At 38.9% G+C, this 23,507-nt stretch overlaps 1 protein-coding gene across 5 annotated transcripts in view; it reads left to right on the top strand.

Annotated features, from left to right (window-relative positions):
* Positions 1-968: 968 nt before the first annotated feature.
* vir (VIR_N domain-containing protein) overlaps positions 969-23,507 on the top strand; it is a 439,345-nt gene continuing 416,806 nt past the window's right edge. For all 5 annotated transcript variants that reach the window (XM_067142987.2, XM_067142988.2, XM_067142985.2 and 2 more), the window contains exon 1: positions 969-1,383. In XM_067142987.2, coding sequence (XP_066999088.2) covers positions 1,370-1,383 — 14 coding nt within the window. In that variant the 5' untranslated portion in view covers positions 969-1,369. The remainder of the gene's footprint in view (positions 1,384-23,507) is intronic.

Below are 23,507 nucleotides of genomic sequence, written 5' to 3'. Positions count from 1 at the left end.
TATAGTAGGATTATAATTACCGGTACAACACTCCGCAACACTCCTTCTCTTTGTTATAAGCTACAAATACAGTACACGCACGTGTGTCGTTCTCTCTGCACTATACTAAAATGTATAGTCAGAAATGGAGTCAGAAATGGAGTAGAGCAAGGAGATTACTCTGGACTTAATTAATGATATAATAGAAAGGCCTTATTTGTGGGATGTCTCATCAGAGGAATACAGATATAAAGCGAAGAAAGCCGACAGTTTCCTGGAACTCGAAAATATCTATAATTGTTCCCGCGAGTAAATCGAAAAAAAAAAAAAAAAAAACTAGCGTCCCTCCGCTCCCAGTACAGTCGAGAATTGCAGAAAGTTCAGAAAATTCGGTAGTCGGGAGCGGACGAAGTTTATACTTCAAAGTGGTTTGCTTTTGAAGCAATGAGCAGAGTGAGGGGAGAAAATGTGCCTAATAAAACTGCATTTCTAAATCATAACAAGAAGCAACAGTGGCAATAACAAAGGCCAATTCCTCTTCATCTGAGTCCATTGTCCTTATTTAAAAATACTAGACACCATCTAAATGTATTACCATAAACTGATATGATGAACTACCTGTATATAAACAAAGAATGTCAAGTTTAACATGTTTATTAAGTGTGGACACAATGTTAAATGAAACAGTTTTTGACATTTAACATTTAACATGCTAATGGTGTCACCAGTTAACATTTAACACTTTTAACATTTAACATGTTGTTGTTAAATGTTAATCAGTGGAGACCGGCCTTAACCAAACCTCTCCCGTCAAGTAGCTAGAGACTGGACATTGTGCTTATGCAGTGTCAATGTCATAGCCGACTACGGTGTAGATCGCTCTGGTCAATGTCTATAAAATAATCAAGAAAGAGAAGGAATAGTAGTTGGCTGCACTGTTGGGGCACTCCTCTCGAATTTTGTTTTTGTTGTACTGTATTGATCGATACAATAGCAATTCTCGTAAATTCGAGAGAAGTGTGATATGATTGTATGATATGTTGCTCTCAGTTATCTAATGTTTGTAATTTTCATATTTTATTCTTACTGATTGTGTGTGCGTATGTCCGTGTGCAAGAGTTTTTTGAGGAGCAGTGCGCGAATAATTTCTAGTCTTCGATTCTGAATGAGTTAATTTTTAAGCTGTGACTGTAGTATGAACATTCGTTCTACTACTTTACTGCAATTATGATTTCGCTGTGTTTATTGCACAAAATACAATATTTGGAACATCTCTTAAGTATGAACCTGTACAGTATAATTATATAAAGCATCAATACCGCCACAGTGTTCAAGATGGCATCAACTATCGCTGAAACAACGGAGTTGCTCTTCTTCGATACTTTTTCTCATGAAAGCTCAGAGGTAAGCCGCTATCTCGGAATGGAATGTTAATGTTGTGTATGGCAATGATATTCATGTAATCCAATATGTTGCAGCTCGGTGAGTTTTGAAATAACCTGCCTTGCTGATATCTTTCTACCTGTCAGGTGTTTTTAGGTTATGTAGTTTAGGTTCGAGATGCTCTCGATCTGCATGTTAGATACGGTTCCGTAGTGACTTACAAACATTTGGTTTTAATTCTAATGACGTTTATTTTTCGGGTCCACCTTTCAATAACTTCATAGACTAACACTAACAACTTAAGAGGTAAGTTTAGTCATATATTTGTTTGGTACATGTTTCGTCCTATTACGGTCGTTATCAGCCAAATACAACTAACAAAAACATTGGAAACATCATCAAATCTACGAATGAATGAATGAATGAAGAGTATCATGAGAGTGAAAACACTTAGTACGTTTACATGGGGATTGAGATCGATTTGAGTACACTTACCGAATTGAATACGATCCCCGTTTACATGTAGTATTTGAGTATCGTACTGAATCCGCCAGGCAACATCGACGTACACAGACGATGCAGAATTGTAGTAAAATCGATATCACCTCTTAGAATTTAAAAATGCCAAATGAAGTAGAAGCCCAGGAGATAACTTTCAGTTTTGAAAGTATGTGTGGTATTCCAAATATAATTGGTGCAATGGATAGAATGCACATTCCAATTTTACCCCCCAACAGGAGATTATCGTGATTTTCTTAATCGCCAGGGCTGGCCGTCTTATAATATGATTGCAGTTGCTGATCATTTATACAGGTAAATATATTTACTGACTTATTATATTTGTTATTTCGACAGAACTTTAATGATGATGATTTTGTCAGAACAAACATGGAGTGTGTGCGCAGTCGTTTTCAATACGATCTCAGTACGATCCGCGTTTACATGGAACTCAATTCGAACCGAGTAAGATACGATCCCTGATTTTACCGTATCGACCTTGAGACTCAAACCGAACTGAGTCTCCGTTTACATGGCGTTTTCAATACGGAAAGCGTACTCAGGTCGATCTGAATCCTGCATGTAAACGTACTAATTAAAAACACTTATCGTCACAAACTTTGTCACAAGTACCGGTATGGTGACAAATATTTAAATTCTGGCGTCTGCAAACTTGAATGCTCTCAGTGTGACGTCGGTTACATAGGACAAACACAGAGACATTTTTTCAGTTTGTTGCAGAGAGCATGTAAAAACCAAAATGCACAACAAATATGACTGAATCTTATTCATTTTCTTCCATTGAACAGGATCTAGACGACATTTACGTAGCTGATAAGGGTATTCAACTAAGCATATTGGAGAATATTTATATATTCTTTGTTCAAAGAAACATTTTAATCTGAATGAAAATTCTGAAAAAACATCCAGTCTTTTCCAATGTTTCAAGAAAACCAATAAAGCATTCACAACACGGGACCAGTTATCCGTCCCTTCACTTCCGTGCTCCACCACCGCCCCTTGATAACATCAGCTCCCGACCGCTGCCTGCCAGTGTTAGTTCCACCGTCAACGGAACAGGATCGGACAGAACATAGAACAAGACTGAGAGAATGGGGAGTAAGTAATTTAGATTTCCCTTCTCTCCAATTTTTTCTTTTGTCTTTCTTTATTCTTTTCTATTAGTATACCTATTCATATTATCTTTTTTTTGAGCTTTGTCCATTCAGCAACTTTTTAAACAACACACCAATGTTTCTGCATTGACGTCATTAATGAGAGGTTGTCTTTATACAAGTTGAAGGTCCATTTTTAAGGAGTATGAGAAGTTCACAAATATAACACGTCAACTTTTAAAAAATCAACAAGAGTAGTTTTGACAATAATTACATTGTGAATTTTAACAAGGGCAAAAGCAAGAAGATTTTATTGATAGACACTTTACTGAGTGTTTTTTAAATAATGTTTTCACTCCACTCATGAGTCCGACTCGTTGGCTGAATGGTCTGCGTACTGGCCTTCGGTTCAGAGAGTCCTGGGTTCGATTCCCGGCCGTGTCGGGGAATTTAACCTTCATTGGTTAATTCCATTGGCTTGGGGGCTGGGTGTCTGTGCTGTCTCCAACATCCTTGCAACTCACACACCACACATACCGGTAACACTATCTCCATCACAATAACACGCAGTTACATGGCAGATGCTGCCCACCCTTATCGGAGGGTCTGCCTTACAAGGGCTGCACCCGGCTAGAAATAGCCACACATAATTATTATCACCCACTTATGAGTCTTTCTCCGTGGTGTAATGGTTAGCACGCCTTACGGTATTACTTGCAGTCCTCGGGGGGCCTGGGTTTTATTTCCGGTACCAGAGATTTAAGAATGGTAAGAAGGCTGGTGAGTGGTTAAAATGGTACATGCAGCTCAGCTCCATTGGGAGAGTGCCTGAAAAGAGCTGCACCACCTCGGTGTGAGGACATGAGTTCATTTACGTCCTACAAACTACCTTCAGTTATTCCTAATTACTTATGGACACCTTCATGAGATAATGAAAACTGTTAAGTTACCAGTCACAAGTTTTATGAAATTATTTACTCCACTACATGTTTTGGAGACTTTGCTTCATCGTTAGGTGGTGAAATGGTGACATAATTGTTGCTCTGTTTGATACACAATTATTTTCAAAGAATATTAAGGTAAATGTACTTATAGATGACACTGTTAAGAGAAAAAAAAATGGAAAAATGAGAATTGTGCTTACGCATAATGCTATTTTATTGAACAAGAAACTAGCTTAAGTGCCCTGGACTATCCCCTGCTGGAATATGGATATACTTTTCTATTTTCTTCATTCGACTATTGACAGTTAAATTAATCCTCACGTTTAGCATTAGTCCCTGTAGGTGACACCGCTCAAGTCAAGATTTCCGATGGGTGACACGTTTTAAAACACACAAAAACATTTAATATAGGCCTAACTTCTAATACAGCTAGTCAAGGAAAACAGTTGCTAGTACTAAAAAATATATAAAGTAATTCTCAGAAGTAAAAATAAATCAATGAAATCAGACTTTAAAGTCAAAAAAAGCCATGAGATCAGTCTTTGGAGTAAAAATGCAATGAAATCAGTCTTCAAAGTTTTAAAAATTCAAGCCACACAAACAATGAAATCAAGTGACTTTATACATTAGTGTCACCGTAGGAACTCCCTTGGCCACTGCCATCTTAGAACTCTCATTTCTCACTTCTTCTATGCATCAGCCATGGTCTCTTGAGAATAATTTAATTTTTTTTTAACATTTTGAATCTTGGGATAAAAAAAAAACAGGAAAAAATTGTAAAACAGATCAACGATCCAATGCCTGACACCTTGGACATCAATAGTTGACACACCCTGTCAACTACTGGTTCTGGAAGTGAAATTATAATGAAATTAACATGGTTTACCATGTGTGTTAAAAAATAACTCTCTTAGCATAGGACAAAATCGCAATGCCTGACACCTCTGTCAACCATTGGGTCAGTGGGGTTTGGTAAGACACCCATAATAACGTATGCAATTTAAGATTACCTAATCTTTTCAACTAAAGCAAATAAATAGAGCCTAGAACTCTGCATCCCATTATACAGTAAGAAACTTCACCTTTCTACATAAAACAAGTTGTTTAAGACAATAAGCGTCCAACTTACCTCTTAAGGAATGTGTCTAGAAGAAGGGAAATATTGAGTCATACATTCACAAGTCTTTCAAAGATCTTTTTCACATGCAAACACACACATCACTGATCCTAGGGATCAGTTCAGATAGTCAAGCAAGGGTCACCAATGTTGCCAGTACTTGCACTACCCCCTGGGGATGTGGTAATTCCTTAGTATTACGATGTTTAGACTGAGTGTCATGTATTCTGTTGGTATTGCCAGGTAAGGGTGTCATCTATTGGTACACTTACCTTAGGCTATACTATTGGATTTAAGAGCAGGAGCTATATAGGCCTATATTATGAATTTATTACATGTATGTTGGGTCAACTATAGGTGTGGGTTGTCTCGGAAATATACAGTTGTTGCTAAAACTTAATATTGATTTTAAATATTAATTTTCCATTTTATTTTTGAGTATGTATTGTGGATCTATTACTGGATGTGTTTTTGGTGTTTACTTTCCTTGTTTTTTCTTCCATTTTCTTCCTGATGTTTCTAAGCATTTTAACTTATCACATTTGGAATGTAACAATTTTTTGTGGCCATTTTCTTTCATCCCACATTCATCAGATGAGGGTAGTTTTAATGTTCTATGAAGCATAGCTTGAAATGTTGCCAGTTTTTGTGAGGTTGGGTGGCATGAGGAGTTATATACAGGGTGAACAAAAAATGCCGCATTTGGAGGTCGGCATGCGATTACTCATCCCATTGCAAGACAAAAGTTTCTATACCCAAATTGGATCTGGTGCTGTTGGAAAACAAGTCGAAAATGAGAAGCTGGCAACACTCACATCCTGCAGTGCATTGGAATGTAATAGAGAAACGTGCATCATCCCGCTCTACCGTACCCGCCGTCGCAGCTCACTGACTAGACGGCTGGGTTATCAAACCCACATGCACCATTGAGCTAAGGCTCAAATCTACGTGTCAGGTTGTTTTCTCTTTTGTGTGTGTGTGATGTCAGGTCCCTAATTCCCATCGTATAACTGTGTTTGTAAGCATGACATCCTGTTGTCTCATGACAATAGTTGAACACGACAGTGTGATCCATTCAACTAAATGCATGAGTCGACTAACCACGCAGTGCACAACCATAACTGCTTTTAGTGTTGGGTGCATCCGATAACCAAGCTTCTGCTGCTGCTTGTGAGTATGCAGCACGGTACCCTCAAAGGCGTCATTCCGATAAGAATATTTTTCGTCGCCTTGAGCAACGCCTGCGGGAAACTGGTAATCTTCATCCACAATTAGTGGACAGAGGTCTTCCAAAGACTAGACATACTCCACGAACAGAGGACAGCATTCTTGAAGCCGTTCGCCAATCACCTCGACGAAATACCCATGATATTGCAAGGCTGTTCCAGGTATCTCAAACACTGGTTGTTGACGACTTGCACGACGAGAAACTGCATCCATATCAGTACACGTTATCTCAACACCTGCGGCCAGAAGACCGCATTCAGCGAGTACAGTTCTATGAATGGCTTTTGCAACAAGTTGAAGATAACGAACATTTTATAAAGAATGTGATATGGAGTGACGAATGTAGCTTCACTCCGGAAGGTATTTTCAACCATCACAACAGCCATTATTGGTCTGACCACAACCCACGTCACCCGTGAACGTGGCTTTCAGGCACGCTTTGACATAAAGCTGTGGGCTGGAATCATGATAGGAGTGCTTTTAGGCCCTTACCTCTTGCCGGACAAGTTGAATGCGCCCCGCTATCATACGTTTCTGGGCAATACTTTGCCTGACGCTTTAGAAAATGTTCCACTTGGTGTTCGGCGACAGCTATGGTTTCAGCATGATGGTGCACCACCACACTTTGGAATGACTGTGCGTAACTGGTTAAATGAAGCATTTCCAGGGAAATGGATTGGTCGTGGAGGTCCAGTGTGGGGACACTTAAAGGAACATGTTTATAGTACTCCACCCATGGATGTACAAGACCTAATAGCTCGCGTGTATGCTGCATCAGCAATGGTGGATGCAGGTGTGTTGTGTAGGGTCCGGCGAAGTATGCTCCAGCGAGTGGCGAGGTGTTTGCAAATGCAATGTGGTCGCTTTGAACATCTGCTGTGAAGTGAATGTTGCTCGTAAGTGTACGTGAAGATAAGACTGGACATCACACGTACACTATGGAATTATTTTGCGTAGCATAATGGGCAATCCAGTGTAGCCTACCTACTGTATTGTATTGTTTCCTTGTACCGCATTGGATATAGACGATGTTACTGTATCCACTATTATGTTCTGCGTATTGGCTTTATTTGTACCATGGACAAAACAAAGTGGTTGTTTACGTCTGTAAGAAGTTAATGTTATGTTTGAATGTTTAAATAAAGGTAACTGTAATGGTTAGACAGAACGTAGTGTATTGCATAGTGGAGGTGTACATTGGATACAATTTGATATATTAACTGAAAAAATTGGCGTGAACACGACTCGAACATCGGCACGTCCGCACAACCGCCATTTATGGCATTACCTCATCTCACTGAGCTAATGAGACAGCTCCGGCAGAGCGCCGAGTTCATGCGACGTGTGCTTGACCACGCTGCATGCCGTTACAGCGTTGCCAGAGCCTTGTTTCTTAACTCGCATTTCTATTAAACCTATTGGTGGGACTAGGTTTTGCAAGATAAACTTTTGTCGTGAATTCACATTGGGAATATTGTAATAGTTTTAATTTCAATGTTAATAATTGTTATATCCTATATCACAGTCAAACGACGTAATATATATGATAATTATATTTAGTGAGGTTTCTTAAAAATTGTATTATTTAAGTTTGCAAATGACAAGTTATGTATACAAATTCAAGATCAATGTTCCTAATTAACCTTGTGATGACAATATGGCTGAAGATGCTCAGAAAATGAGCGAAACATGTACCACGTTTTTAATAATTTGGCAATAAAATAAGGATGAAATCCTAATTTTGTATGCTAGTTAAGTATTGAATAGGTGAAAAACAAAGTTTTATTATTCTTCTTTCGAGGAACCGCATGGCGACCTCCACGTGCGGCAGTTTTTGTTCACTCTGTATAGTTGTTGTGATTGCTGTTGTTTTCTGTATTGTATGTTGAATTTGTAGGCTATATCATTTGTGATTGTGGTGGTGAGTTCACAGAAGTTAATTATATGTCACCATTTCAGCACTTAACGATGGACCAGATTCTCTTAAATGTCTAGTGAATTAAATAATTTATGTAGGCAAGTCAATAAGTATATGCAGTTTTGCTCTAATTGTCTCTAGGTTGGCTCTATGGCGTTGTGTGTTCACCAGCTGCTGGATGGCACCGTTGTCTACGTCTGTGGTAGGTTTCAGCGTTATCAGATCAGTACAGCTTGCGCTGTTGCGACGTAAAGATGGCCGTGCCGCTCTCTATTTGCACCAAGGAAGAACAGCGTTCTGTAATTCGTTTTTTGTGCTCTGAGGGTGTACCAGGAGCAGAAATTCATAGAAGACTTTCAGCGCAATACGGGAACAATATTTTGCCACAGCGAAGTGTTTACCAGTGGATTGTACAGTTCAAAAGGGGTTGCACGAGCGTGAAAGATGAGGAAAGATCCAGGCATCCATCTGCAGCCATAACTGATGCCTATATTGAACAGGTGCGTGATATGATCTTGAATAACAGATGAGTTACTGTTGATGATGTGGCAAACCATATGCACATTAGCCATGGTTCTGCATATGAAATCATGCATAACAGGCTTAACTTTCACAAAGTCTGTTCGAGATGGGTTCCAAAACAACTCAATGAAGAGCAGAAGCGCAATCGTGTGAGAATCTGTCAACACCTACTGGATCGTCGTGCTAACGAAGGTGAAATGTTTCGAAAACGGATCATCACTGGAGATGAAACATGGGTTCACCACTTTGAACCACAGAGCAAACATCAGAGAATGGAACGGAAGTATCCCGGATCCGCAGTCAAAAAGAAATTCAAGAGTCAACCTTCTGGAGGAAAAGTGCTTCTCACAGTGTTTTGGGACTCTCAAGGGCCAATCCTGGAACATTACCAGGAGAAGGGCGAAATAGTAAACTGTGAACATTAGTTATATGCTGGTAAATAAGCTGAAAAGCACAACCAAAAACCTTTTTCGCCGAGAGTATTAGAAGGCTTATGAAACAGTGGGCCGTGTGCATTGAAAAGCAGGGTGACTATGTTGAAAAATATTAATAAAAAGTGTGTACTCTTTTTGAAATAAGTTATAAAATTTGATTGCAGATACTAATTGACTTGCCCACATATTATTATTATCAATTATGTGTTCTCCAAGACAGGTTGGCCCTATTTTACCTAGAAGTATGCTAAAGCTGTCATTTATAACTAGGGCTCGAATTTCTGTGACCTAAAAGCTTGTCAAATAATTGTAGATCAGTCACTACTGATCTGCATTTAGGGCAGTCGCCCAGGTGGCAGATTCCCTATCTGTTGTTTTCCTAGCCTTTTCGTAAATGATTGCAAAGAAATTGGAAATTTATTGAACATCTCCCTTAGTAAGTTATTCCAATCCCTAACTCCCCTTCCTATAAACGAATATTTGCCCCAATTTGTCCTCTTGAATTCCAACTTTATCTTCATATTGTGATCTTTCCTACTTTTAAAGACACCATGCATTTATGCCCTCAAAAGTACCAAAATATGACCTAAAGCCCTAAAAATATGACCTAAAAATAAAACAATAAAAAAAAATGCAAAATAATTCATACCTCTTGTATCGAGCCTTCATTTTCAGTAAAGTTACACTAGACGAAGACATGCAATTTCAGATGGTCTAACTTGAAGGATGTTTGGTTGTCAGCAACTAATGCATTGTATGTGGAGAATCTTCTTTCTACATCGCATGACATAATGGGGGACATACTTGAAAGAAGGGAAATCGTTAGCGGATAGTTCCAGTTTATTTTTGTTGAATTTTGCTACTTTTCCGCAAAGACTGTCAGCATCTTTACACAATGTTGTATATACAGAATTTCGTTCAAGCATATGTTATAATTTTTCCGTGACCCTGTCAGCTACTTCACCCTGTGCTTTCGATAACTTACTCTCGGTTTCTTTCACAATGCTTAGTGCATCACACAATTGCATGCTCACAATTTCAAGGTGAGTGATGGATTTTGATATCACAGAGAAATCTGTAATTATATAGGCTAGGTTTCTTGATATGGTGGATGAAAACAACTCTTGGACATTTTTGATTGCAGATGAGTCACTTTTGTCAAAGTCATTGAAGATCTCAATCCCACTGTAGTTTGTGCAGTATTAGTTTACAACATCAAGCCAAGTCCCTCAACGTTTTACAACGAGCTTAAGGGGCAAAAGTGTTGATTTTGCTTTATCATTAAACTTCTGAGCTCGAAGCAGAGCCTTAACAACTTTCTTGGTGTTAGTACTGAATTTAGCCACCTCCTTTTGACCTTTTCAGCCACTCTATCAAGGGCATGCACAAGACACGTTACACGCACCATTTTTGTTTACAGAATTTGAAGACCTTTCGCTGCTTTTACTATGTATGGAGCAGCGTCCATCCAAAGATGAGTACATTCTCTCATTTTACTTTACCTGGCGACAACAAATTCATTGCAGTGTCAAAAACAATAACATTGGAGGAGTTGTTCATCGTACCTAACACCTCACATGTCAACAGAAATGTTTCTCCAGGCTGGTGACGTTTAAGGGCGCCTGCAATAACATTTGCCACATATCTATCATCTGCATCGGCGGTTTCATCTCTGGACGCCGTATTTTGTTACTACCTACACTATTTCTTATTTTGTTCATTGTATCATTGTAACAAAGTCAGATAGCTCTTTCTTGATGTGGACTGAGAGTGGATTGGATAAGTCATGTACTTCTCTAAGAACTTTTGGAAACTAGGTACCTCTACTTTATATAAAGGGATGTTTGATGAAACCATCATTTCACAAAGATCCTAAGGAAAGTGAGAAGATGCACTGCCTGATGTAGACGAGTTGCTGAATGGTTTCTCAAACGTCAATCACTGCCTGATTTCCGTTGCTTATTCTCTGTTTACACAGCCTTTGTGTTTAGCAGTATTTGCAATGTTGTTGCACTGTAAAACATTTCTCAGCCGTAACTTTCACCTCACACAGTTTACAGAATGAAATATCCATCAGTACTAAAATATTTTTCACCAACATCTTTAACAAAACTTTGCCGCCTCACATTATCAGAGCACTTAACTTTAGGCATCTTAAAACTACACTGAACTATTCATTAGTAGATACAAAAAGATATTGTGTAGGGGCATAGATTGTGGTTGAAATTCCATTATACCACTGCACGTAACAAGGAAACTGAATGTTGTCTATCGGGATGGAGAAGGAGAGAGAAAAGTAGTTATTTGTTTGTCGCACACAATGAATTATACTTTAGGCACCTCAAACGGGCTCATGCTGTTCCAGTTGCATCTATAGAACCTTTAACTTGTGAGCTGTGACAGCACATTTGTGATAAATCCTGCTACCACCAAGTGAAAGTTGCCAAAGAAACTTTCCTTCAGACAGCTGCGCAAGCATTATTAAATATTGTTTAGAACGATATATGGTAAAATGTTTAATACTACACAAATATGATTGAAAGTATACTCTTATTTGATAGTTTGGCTAAAATATGGCTAAATATGCATTTTCATGACCAATAAAAACTGGTTTTTCATGTTCACAAAAGTCAGAAATGTGCTTAAATTAACTTAATCATGGAAAATTAAGTCGGGATAAAATGACTTGATAAAAATCCAATTCCTATTTATATTGATACAATATTAAAGGCTATTAATACATTAGTTGAGCAAAATACTGCATAAGAATATTACAAAAAGTTAGAAACATTGTCTAAGAAACATCTTTTTACAGGTATATCAGAAACTAGCAGGGGAAAATTTACATTACAGTAACTGAGTTGCCCAAACAAATTGTTTCTTTTGATGATGTGTAGTGGACAGGAGAAAATTAAATGAGCTACTGTTTGTTCTGATTGGCACTTACAAAGTTGTCCTTCTGGTGATGTTATTTCAAACCATTGGAAATGACTTCTAAATTTACCATGTCCAGTTATAAACTGTGTAAGTATAAAGGTGGGTTTGAAGAATTCTGAGATTAAACGTTGATGAACGGTTGGAAAGAACAACTCCCACGTCACATGTCCTTTCATGCTATTTGTCCATACAGAGTTCCAACTCTCTTCCATTTCACTTCTAAATGTCTTCTTCATATGAGATATGAGACACATGGGAAGCTGAAATCTGTATTCCGTTGAGCCGAGGAATTTACTAACATGTTAGTCTTCTCATTTCCGACAGTTCCAACATGACCTTCCAACTAAAACAGATGTGCAAGTTGCTGGTTAAATTAAATTCCTAACTTAGTTGAGGTAGAGAAATAAGTACTCACTCCCCTGCTGGTGCCTGTTGAATGTGCATGTATGTGCTAGTGAAGCTACATAAGGGCTGTTGGTGACTGGATTGCTGCGGTAAACAGTTTTTGTTAGATAGGAGGCGAGGTGGGGAGTATGGGTAGGGGAGGGGAAGGGGAAATTTGCATGACAGTGGAAATTTTTTTTCTATTTGTCAAAGAAAACATTTTAATGATTTCTTCAAATAAAACATTACTGTAATACATTTCAATTACGAAGGTCAATCAAATATAAACAGGATTTTTGTTCCTGAACATCAACAGTTGGTAGGACTGGCCTCGCTCTTCTGCTATGCATAGGCGGGACCGTTAGGAGTGGAGAGAGCGTGCTGTTAGATATTTCCCGTCGTTTCATCAGTAACGCTCACGATGTCGGAGCAACAGGTGCACCCCTCCACTGCGCAACACATAATAATGAAATTTTTTGCTCGTGAAGGAGTTACAGTGGCGGAAAATTGCCAGAGATTAACTGCACAGTTCGGTGATCAAACATTGTCAAGGACGCGGTGTGTTTGCCTGGCATAAAAAGTTAAAGAAAGGACAAGAACATATCGAAAATCAGCAACACGATCGCCGTCCTTGGACCAGCATTACAGACGAAAACATTTGTACAGTTAAAGACATTATTGATGATGATTGACGGGCGGGAGTACCAGAAATTGCAGAACAAGTCGGAATCAGTTATGGGAGCTGTCAAGCAATCATCACAAACGACCTACGATTCTGTAAAGTGTGTTCCAGATGGGTCCCTTGCCTTTTGATCGAAAATCTGAAGTTTGAGACGTTTGGAGGTCTGTCAGAGGCTTACAGCAAGGTTTATGGAAGAAGGTGATGCATTTTTGAGTTGGATCGTCACCTGAGACGAAACATGGGTCCACCACTACACTCCCGAATCCAAACAAGCCAGTAAGGAGTGGCAGAGGAAAGGGGAGGCAGCACCAGTGAAAGCCAAGACTCGACTGTCAGCTGGCAAGGTTCTTGCAACCGTTTTTTTCGATCGGCGAGGCATTTTGCTGATTGATTTTTTGCATGAGCTATGCACAATCAGTGCTGCTTACTAATGCAAGCTGTTGAACAAGGCGAGGGTTGCATATCGCCGCAAAAGATGTGATCAACCGATTCGACAGGCCATCCTCCTCCACGACAATGCGCGGCCCCGTACTGCAGCTCTGACTGTCTCCAAGCTACAGGAAATGCACTGGACTGCACTTGATTATCCTCCTTACAGCCCCGGACTTATCGCCCTGTGATTTCCCTTTGTTCGGACCGCTTAAAGAAGCTCTAGGAGGGCAACGATTTGAAGATGACAAGAGTGTGGAAGATTTCGTGCGCAACTGGCTGGTGACACAAACCTATTCTTTTTACGAAGAGGGCACCATAAAGCTGCCCATACACTGGGACAAATGCAGTTCCAAAGCAGGAAACTGTGTAAATTGCTTTGTGTTTTTCAGTAAATGAATTTAAATAAAAAATAATATTACCTTTATTTGATTCCCCTCGTATTTTGTTAAGATTATAAATTGGGTTTATTCCTCTGGTCAGTATGGATATAGATGTTTTCATAAATGTTCATTAGGATAGCTTTATTAACTGTATGTAAAATATCTGAATCTTGATCTATAGTTGAAAAAGAATGATAGAAATGAGACATGTGAATACTCACAGCTGAATATGTATTATGTTCATTTGCATTAGTATGTTCCTGATAGCTCCTTCCTGTCTGACCTCTACACAAACCTTTGCACTGTGTGCACTTCAGTTTGTACATACCTGAATTCAAAAATCTTTTACTAATTTGGTAATTGCTGTGTGAATCATACAATAAATGGCTATTGCTATTATTTGTTTTAAAAGTAATGCTGAAGTTCTGTTTTTTTAAGAAATTAATCTTCGGCCCCGCGGTGTAGGGGGCAACGTGTTCACCTGTACCCCCGGCGGCCCCGGGTTCGGTTCTCAGCCAGGCCAGGGTTTTTTAAAATTGTAAATGATTAATATCCCTGGCCTGGGGACTGGGTGTTTGTGTTGCCCTTAATGTTCCTTTCCTCACATTCAACACTTTACACTTCCGCCATTTACATAATACATGCAGTTCGTGAACCATGGGCAACGGCTGAGTGGCCTAGTAAGTCGTCCTGAGAGTCGGGATACCAGTTGTTATGGATTGGGAGTGGGCATCTCGGACATATACTGAGTCATGGCCCTCCTTGTGCTCAGGCGGCTAGGACTATACAATTCACCGGTGGTCCATAACCCGTTAGAGGAGAGATCCTCACTTGGACTATGTGCAAGTAGGGTAGCATCCTGCTTCATGAATTTACCGAGCTCAGAACATTTTAAGCAAGCCTCGGACCTATGGGAGTAACGGAGTCCCACTCCCATTTGACAGGCGAGGGACTCCTTGGAAACAACTTGGCGAACGAAATGGAATTCGATGGGGAGTTATCAATATCAATGGGGCTTATGGAAGAAAGAAAGTAGAACTGGCTGAGTCAGCAAAGAGGATGCATTTGGATGTGCTAGGAGTAAGTGATATTCGGGTAAGGGGAGATAACGAGGAAGAGATAGGAGATTATAAACTGTACTTGACAGGTGTTAGAAAGGGAAGGGCAGAGTCTGGGGTAGGGCTCTTTATCAGGAATTCCATTGCACGCAACATAGTTTGTTAGGCACGTAAATGAGCGAATGATGTGGGTAGATTTGTCATTTGGAGAAATTAGGACTAGAATTGTGTCCGTGTATTCACCATGTGAGGGTGCAGATGAGGATGAAGTTGACAAGTTTTATGAAGCATTGAGTGACATCATGGTCAGGGTCAACAGGAAGGATAGAATAGTGCTAATGGGCGATTTCAGTGCGAGAGTTGGGAATAGAACTGAAGGATACGAAAGGGTGATTGGTAAATGTGGGGAAGATATGGAAGCTAATGGGAATGGGAAGCATTTGCTGGACTTCTGTGCTAGTATGGGTTTAGCTGTTAAGAATTCATTCTTCAAGCATAAGGCTATTCAACGCTACACATGGCAGGCTAGGGGTACCAGATCCATAATAGACTATATCTTAACAGACTTCGAATTCAGGAAAACTGTTAGGAATGTACGAGTTTTCTGTGGATTTTTTGATGATACAGACCACTATCTGATCTGTAGTGAACTAAGTATTTCTAGGCCTAGGGTAGAGAAAGTGAAATCTGTCTGCAAACAAATAAGGGTAGAAAATCTCCAGGATGAGGAAATTAGACAAAAGTACATGGATATGATTAGTGAGAAGTTTCGAACAGCAGACAGTGAGCAGGTTCAGGATATAGAAAGTGAATGGGTGGCATACAGGGATGCTGTAGTAGAAACAGCAAGGGAATGCCTAGGAACAACTGTGTGTAAAGATGGGAAAAGGCGAACATCTTGGTGGAATGATGAAGTGAGAGCAGCTTGTAAACGTAAAAAGAAGGCTTATCAGAAATGGCTCCAAACAAGGGCTGAGGCAGACAGGGCTTTGTACGTAGATGAAAGAAACAGAGCGAAACAAATAGTTGTTGAATCCAAAAAGAAGTCATGGGAAGATTTTGGTAACAATCTGGAAAGGCTAGGTCAAGCAGCAGGGAAACCTTTCTGGACAGTAATAAAGAATCTTAGGAAGGGAGGGAAAATGGAAATGAACGGTGTTTTGAGTAATTCAGGTGAGCTCATAATAGATCCTAGGGAATCACTGGAGAGGTGGAGGGAGTATTTTGAACATCTTCTCAATGTAAATGGAAATCATCATGGTGGTGTTGCAAACAGCCAAGCTCATGGGGAGGAGGAAAATGATGTTGGTGAAATTATGCTTGAGGAAGTGGAAAGGATGGTAAATAAACTCCATTGTCATAAAGCAGCAGGAATAGATGAAATTAGACATGAAATGGTGAAGTATGGTGGGAAGGCAGGGATGAAATGGCTTCATAGAATAGTAAAGTTAGCATGGAGTGCTGGTAAGGTACCTTCAGATTGGACAAAAGCAGTAATTGCACCTATCTATAAGCAAGGGAACAGGAAGGATTGCAACAACTATCGAGGTATCTCATTGATTAGTATACCAGGCAAAGTATTCACTGGCATCTTGGAAGGGAGGGTGCGATCAGTCGTTGAGAGGAAATTGGATGAAACCCAGTGTGGTTTCAGACCACAGAGAGGCTGTCAGGATCAGATTTTCAGTATACGCCAGGTAATTGAAAAATGCTACGAGAGGAATAGGCAGTTGTGTTTGTTTCGTAGATCTTGAGAAAGCATATGACAGGGTACTGAGGGAAAAGATGTTCGCCATGCTGGGGGACTGTGGAATTAAAGGTAGATTATTAAAATCAATCAAAGGCATTTATGTTGACAATTGGGCTTCAGTGAGAATTTATGGTAGAATGAGTTCTTGGTTCAGGGTAAGTCTGCCTACAGGGGTTAGACAAGGCTGTAATCTTTCACCTTTGCTGTTCGTAGTTTACATGGATCATCTGCTGAAAGGTATAAAATTGCAGGGAGGGATTCAGTTAGGTGGAAATGTAATAAGCAGTTTGGCCTATGCTGACGACTTGGTCTTAATGGCAGATTGTGCCGAAAGCCTGCAGTGTAATATCTTGGAACTTGAAAATAGGTGCAATGAGTATGGTATGAAAATTAGCCTCTTGAAGACTAAATTGATGTCAGTAGGTAAGAAATTCAACAGAATTGAATGTCAGATTGGTGATACAAAGCTAGAACAGGTCGATAATTTCAAGTATTTAGGTTGTGTGTTTTCCCAGGATGGTAATATAGTAAGTGAGATTGAATCAAGGTGTCGTAAAGCTAATGCAGTGAGCTCGCAGTTGCGATCAACAGTATTCTGTAAATAGGAAGTCAGCTCCCAGACGAAACTATCTTTACATCGGTCTGTTTTCAGACCAACTTTGCTTTATGGGAGCAAAAGCTGGGTGGACTCAGGATATCTTATTCATAAGTTAGAAGTAACAGACATGAAAGTAGCAAGAATGATTGCTGGTACAAACAGGAGGGAACAATGTCAGGATGGTACTCGGAATGAGGAGATAGAGGCTACATAATTTAGGAATGAACTCGATGGATGAAGCTGTACGCATAAACCGGCTTCGGTGTTGGGGTCATGTGAGGCGAATGGAGGAGGATAGGTTACCTAGGAGAATAATGGACTCTACTATGGAGGGTAAGAGAAGTAGAGGTAGACCAAGACAATGATGGTTCGACTTGGTTTCTAACGATTTAAAGGGGTATAGAACTAAATGAGGCCACAACACTAGTTGCAAATCGAGGATTTGGGCGACGTTTAGTAAATTCACAGAGGCTTGCAGACTGAATGCTGAAAGGCATAACAGTCTATAATGATAATGTTTGTATGTATGTACATATGCAGTAAATTAAGGAACTTCATATTATTTGTCCGTGTTGAACTGAGATCACAATTGAATTAAAAATCTAGCAATACTGTATGTTGTTGATCATTGTTTATATTGCCAAGTTTTTTTCACTTACTATGCAGCTGATGATGGTGTCTAGAGGAACACCGAAACTAGTTCTGTAATGAAATATATGTTGTAAAAAAAACCATCCAACAACATTGTATTTTTTATTGAAAAAGGTGGAACTTGTTAGATTTTTAATTCAATTGTAATACATGCAGGTTCCTCAGGTATGGTGCAAGTAGGGGCAAAAGATCTTCATAGGTGGACGCCCCGAACAAATAACATTTTAAAATATATAAAAAATCAGTTATTTGGAAATATTATTGTTATTTGTAAAAGTGCCAAAATTCTTACTTTTTTTAAATTTATGGAATCTCTAATGGTGTTGTAGCTTGGTCTGTTTTCAACTTTGTTTAAAATTCTATCACCTGGTTTTGTGATGGGAATTCTATTAATCAAACTAAAGAAAGTTGCTCTCTTGTGACCTCCGGGGTGAAGATAATCCTGTTTTATGGTGTAAATTGTCTGAATCAGTTTCCTGTATGTTTTGAAGGAGAGATTATTATTTCTGGAGACTGTAGCATCGAGAAAATTCAATGAGCTGTTAATTTCGGATTCGAATGTAAACTTGATAAAAGGATCTATTGTGTTAAACTGTTCAAAAACTGTAGAACTACTGGTAATTTGTTCATCGATTGTTGCAAAAATATTGTCAACATATCTTACCCAGAAAACAATACCTTTGATGTTATTTAAATTCTTGAGTTTCTCTGAGTTATCTGCATAAATTTCTGTCATGATTCCTGAAGCTGGAGTCCCTATTGGAAGACCCTTTTGCTGATATACAGTGAGTTTCTCTCATCAGTTGGTCGGCAGGCGCGCCCAGCTTATCTGCCTCCCGTTGACTCATCACTCCCCGCTCTGTAGCATAGCAACAAGGACAGCACATCGCTCACTTTATCCATGCATGACATGAGATAAGAATTAAAATTAAGAAATTTAGGAATTAAGAAAATAAGCTCTATCTTATGACAGGAGATGTTTGAAATGTTCTCCTCCTGCATCCACACGTTTCTGGCATTGTCTTAGGAAATTCCGATTCACATGCATAAATTCATCTTCCGTAGATGAAGCTATTTCTCTGTGGATATGTTCTTTCAGTTCGTCCAGAGTTTGAGGTTTTCTTGCATACGCTTCATTTTTTAAGCTCCCCCATAAATAAAAGTCACGAAAAGTTAAATCTGGGGACCGTGATGTCATAAGTCCGTACTAATAACAGGGTCTTCAAAAATGCCCTCAATTAAGTTTAATGTGTTATTAGCTGTATGACTGCAAGACTCTGCCTTGCTTAAAATATCCATTTCGACAGTCAGTGTCAGTCAGTTTGTCAAAAAATGGTTTGAGTATATTATCCCTGTATCTCTGTGCGTTAATTGTGCCCCGAAAAAAAAATAGGTCTTATAATTCTGTCATACGTTATAATTTTCATTTCCGTGTTTACGTATAACTAACATGATAGAATTTGAGGGATGTTCCACCATTCAGCACATTGTAAAATAGCCTATATTATATATTGGGCGAAGACTGATTTCGATTCCCTTGGAGTCATCATCAGTTCTTGTTGAATATCGAATCAAGGGGAATTGATAACAGTCATCATTAGGGTTGCCTACATACAGTTTGATTGAACTGTCACAAATGAACTGTATGTAGGCAACCCTAATGATGACTGTTATCAGTTCCTCTTGATTTGATATTCAACAAGAACTGATGATGACTCCAAGGGAGTCTAAACCGGTCTTCGCCCAGTAAATTTAATATATTTTACAGTGTGTTGAATGGTGGAACAACCCTCAAACTCTATCATGTTATAATTCTGTATCCATTCACTGTGCACGACACTCCGTCGGTTCATCATATAGAGGAATTTTGTGTATGCAGTGGGGTTTTTCTGTACTCCAATATCTGTTATTCTGCGTCGAAACATACCTGTGTAAATGGAACCATGTTTCGCCAGAGAATAATACTAAACGTGGATCAATAATTTCATCATGAACGTTTTGCAACATCCAATTACAAAAACGTACCCGCTTATCATAATCGCATGGATGCAGTTCGTGTACTATAGTTACCTTGTGTGGTTTCAATTTTAACATTTTTGTAGCCCACCATACTGAGCTCTTCGAAACCCTGGTTTCTTCTCCAAGTCGTCTTAGGGATTTTGTAGGCATATGTTCTAATCTTTCTGTGATTTCATTTACTTTTTCCTCATTAAGTACACATTTTTTAACACTTTGCTTCTTATTGAGTAAAGAACCCGTTCCTCTCAGTTTGTTTAAGTTTCCGCACGGTCTGTCTATGTGGACGGCGTACACCTGGAAATTGTGTTACAAATTACCTTAATGATTTCTCTGCAAGACACTGTTTTTGCACTATTATCGTACATAAATACCCTTACCTCTACTGTGTACACTTGTGGAGGCATTACGAGAATTATACCCTGAAGTAATCCTTCAGAACTCAAGAACAGTTGGAGTGACAGATCAACACTTAATACACGTTCTAAGCACGGACCTGAACTGCGAAGTGCAGGCACTCCTGTGCAGTTGCTGCACTGCGTAACAGGAAGTGATGAGTCAACGGGAGGCAGATAAGGTGGTAGTGTCTGTCGGCCAACCGATGAGAGAAACTCGCTATATGCTGTTGTTAAATGAAAAATAGTTATTGGATAGAACAAATTCTAGGATAGTTCAGAAATTCAGCTATCTAATGTCTACTAGTTTACTGTGCTGAAGGAGGTTGTCTTTAACTCTTTCGCTGCGGAAGTCGACTTTTGTCGACTTACTTCCCTATAGAAGATAGGAAACTTAAAAGGGTCCACCTTTTCAATACAATAAATGTTATAGTTTATTTACAACATATATTTACACTTGGAACTAGTTTCGACGCTGTTTGGCGTCATCTTCAGCCAAAATGTGGGAAATAGGCTAGCATGTAGACATTTATATTACAAAAGGTGTTACATCAGTGTGAATAAATGAGGGAACATGAAGACGCAAAGTACAATGTCAGTTTCAAAGTGGTCATGAAGGGTGAGTCAAAATTGTATAAACATGAGATAACATAATCACTTAAACAATAAACATATAAACATATAAACTGTAACAAAACCATGCGGAAGTACGAGATGATTGGTATTGGAGATTCAAATTATTTCAGACACTCTTCCATTGAATGTTGCCTGCCGCGAGTGTAGTACAAAACATCGGTTATATTTCAGTAAACACAATCTTCTCAAAAATGCATATAACATTATAAAATATTTGGGTTGAGATGAAATTTGGCAGTTAGGGATTGAAATCACTTATTCAATAAGCGTCAATTCAAAAAACAGCTGTGAAGGGTTAGACAAGAATTGCACAAGCGTGAGTTTGGACTCGATAAATGCAAAAAACACATGAAACACACTCGAAAATGTAGGTTCGTGATGGATTTGGCACAAAAGGTCTGCGTTTAATCATTCATTGAATGGCACCGGTGCGAGTGTAGTTCAAATGTGAGGTAGGATTTAACAGCCTCTTAGAATTGCACGTGACATCTGAACTCGTGGTGTGAGATGAACTTGGCAGTGAAGGTTCGAATTGTAGATATTCAGTAATGTCAATTCAAAACAGTCCATGAAGGGTGAATGCAAAAGCTATATCATACGATTTAGGACTCATTAAATAATATTTTCAAATACAAATAACATATTCAACTTTTCGTAGTACAAGGTGAAATTGGCAGTTAAAGAATTAAAAATTTTCCCTATAGCATTTGCTGAGGAAATAGACTTTTGTCGACTTGGTCCTTCCCTGCTGTAGTTTTCACATGCTTCTTTAATAAAGGCGCATTTAATAATACAAACATCTATAGTCATGTATTGACTGTGTACTAAGCATTGTTTGAAAACATTGCCGCGAATACTGGACCTATGTTTACTTGTTATCTTTCACCCACCCGCCCACCAACATTCCTGTCAGCTGTCTGGCCGATAGCAGGCTTCATGCAGCAGCTATGAGCGAGCAGAAAAACATTAGTAATGACAGTGACGAAATCTTCAATCTTTTAGTGGCTGATTCTGATTCAGTCTGTTCAGTAAATTTGGACAATGAAACAAGTGATGATGTGCATAGTGATTGTTCGGAAGAAAGTGCCTATGAGGAAGATCTTCATTTTGTTTCGGACTAGCGGGATATTAGTGATGGCATTGAAACTTCACTAATGAATGGAAGAATATTGTACAATAAGCTTCAAAAGAGGACAATTAGTGCTCCTGACTTCAGAAATTCTGTCATAATCAGACTTCTATGAGAGTATCAGCGCAGTCCGCCGGCGAAATGAGGAAGACCTTCTGATTACATACCTCAAGCGCGCCTGACGGAGACGCACTTTCTTGGGGGGCAGCAGGGCAAGTCACAAACCTAATTGTGTTGTTTGTTCCATATTACCAGCAAAATGTTCAAAGAAAGGAAAGGGACTGTGCAAGAGAAAAACAGACAGTATTATTTTGTAAGAATCACCCAGGGCAGCCTGCAATGTGTCCAGTTCCATGTTCGGAGATGTATCACAGTAATGTGTGTTTCAAGGTCAAATGTCACTGCTAGTTTGCCAAAGTTGAGTTAAAAATGGGGCAATGGTGTTGAATGTCACTAACCTTTAACAAAAATTAAATTTCAGTTCATTTGGAAAATACGAAAAAAATTACAATTTTCTCTAAGGGTTCTGTTTAAAAATAGCGCAGCGAAAGAGTTAATTATATTAATGGTGTTATTTACTGGAACATCAGATTTCATGTTAATTATATCAAAAGAGTTAATAGTGTAGGAAGGTTATATTCTGGAAAATTTGGAAATATTCGTGTATTCAACAGAGTTTTTGTTGTGAAAAGTTTATAATGTTTCTTTAAGAAATTATGGATAAACTGAGAAGTTTTGTTCCTGAAGTTTTCTGTAGGTCCGGTGGAGTAATGGAAGTATGAAATTATTTTAGTTTTATTAATACAACTTCCCCCATGCGGAGGCTCCCACTAGGACAAAGTATGTCGACTACGCAAACAATCCAGTTCCGTGAGAAAATTTTTGCTACCATAATATCACTTCTCAGCCACGATTCAACTCCTGTTGTAATATGTAGTAAATGTATATCTATTAAATTACTTAATTCTATTCCTTTCATTACAGTACTTTCACCATTTAACAGTAACAACTTTGTCATTCTTACTTGACCACCAGCTCCTTGTAGTCTCATCACCATTCTCTAGTCCATCCCATTTCCTTTAATGTACCTCCCTAAACAAAAAGCTGTGGCATGATTCTGTGTGGTAGGGTAAACCAGCTGCAGCAGATTTTCAGAATTCTGCATTATCAGTCAAAAGAAATTATGTATTTACTTGTGACTTCTACAGCTAATTCCTTTAACATCCTAGTGGAAGCTCCTAGCTTTCCCATCTTCCTAAAAAGTTTTTTACTTACTCCCTTTTTGGTAAGCATGTTTCATCCTTGATCAAAGCTTTCAATTC

This window comes from Anabrus simplex, chromosome 3 (genome assembly GCF_040414725.1).
Source record: "Anabrus simplex isolate iqAnaSimp1 chromosome 3, ASM4041472v1, whole genome shotgun sequence".
NCBI classification, from domain to species: domain Eukaryota; kingdom Metazoa; phylum Arthropoda; class Insecta; order Orthoptera; family Tettigoniidae; genus Anabrus; species Anabrus simplex.
This window is presented reverse-complemented; position numbering and strand designations above follow the sequence as displayed.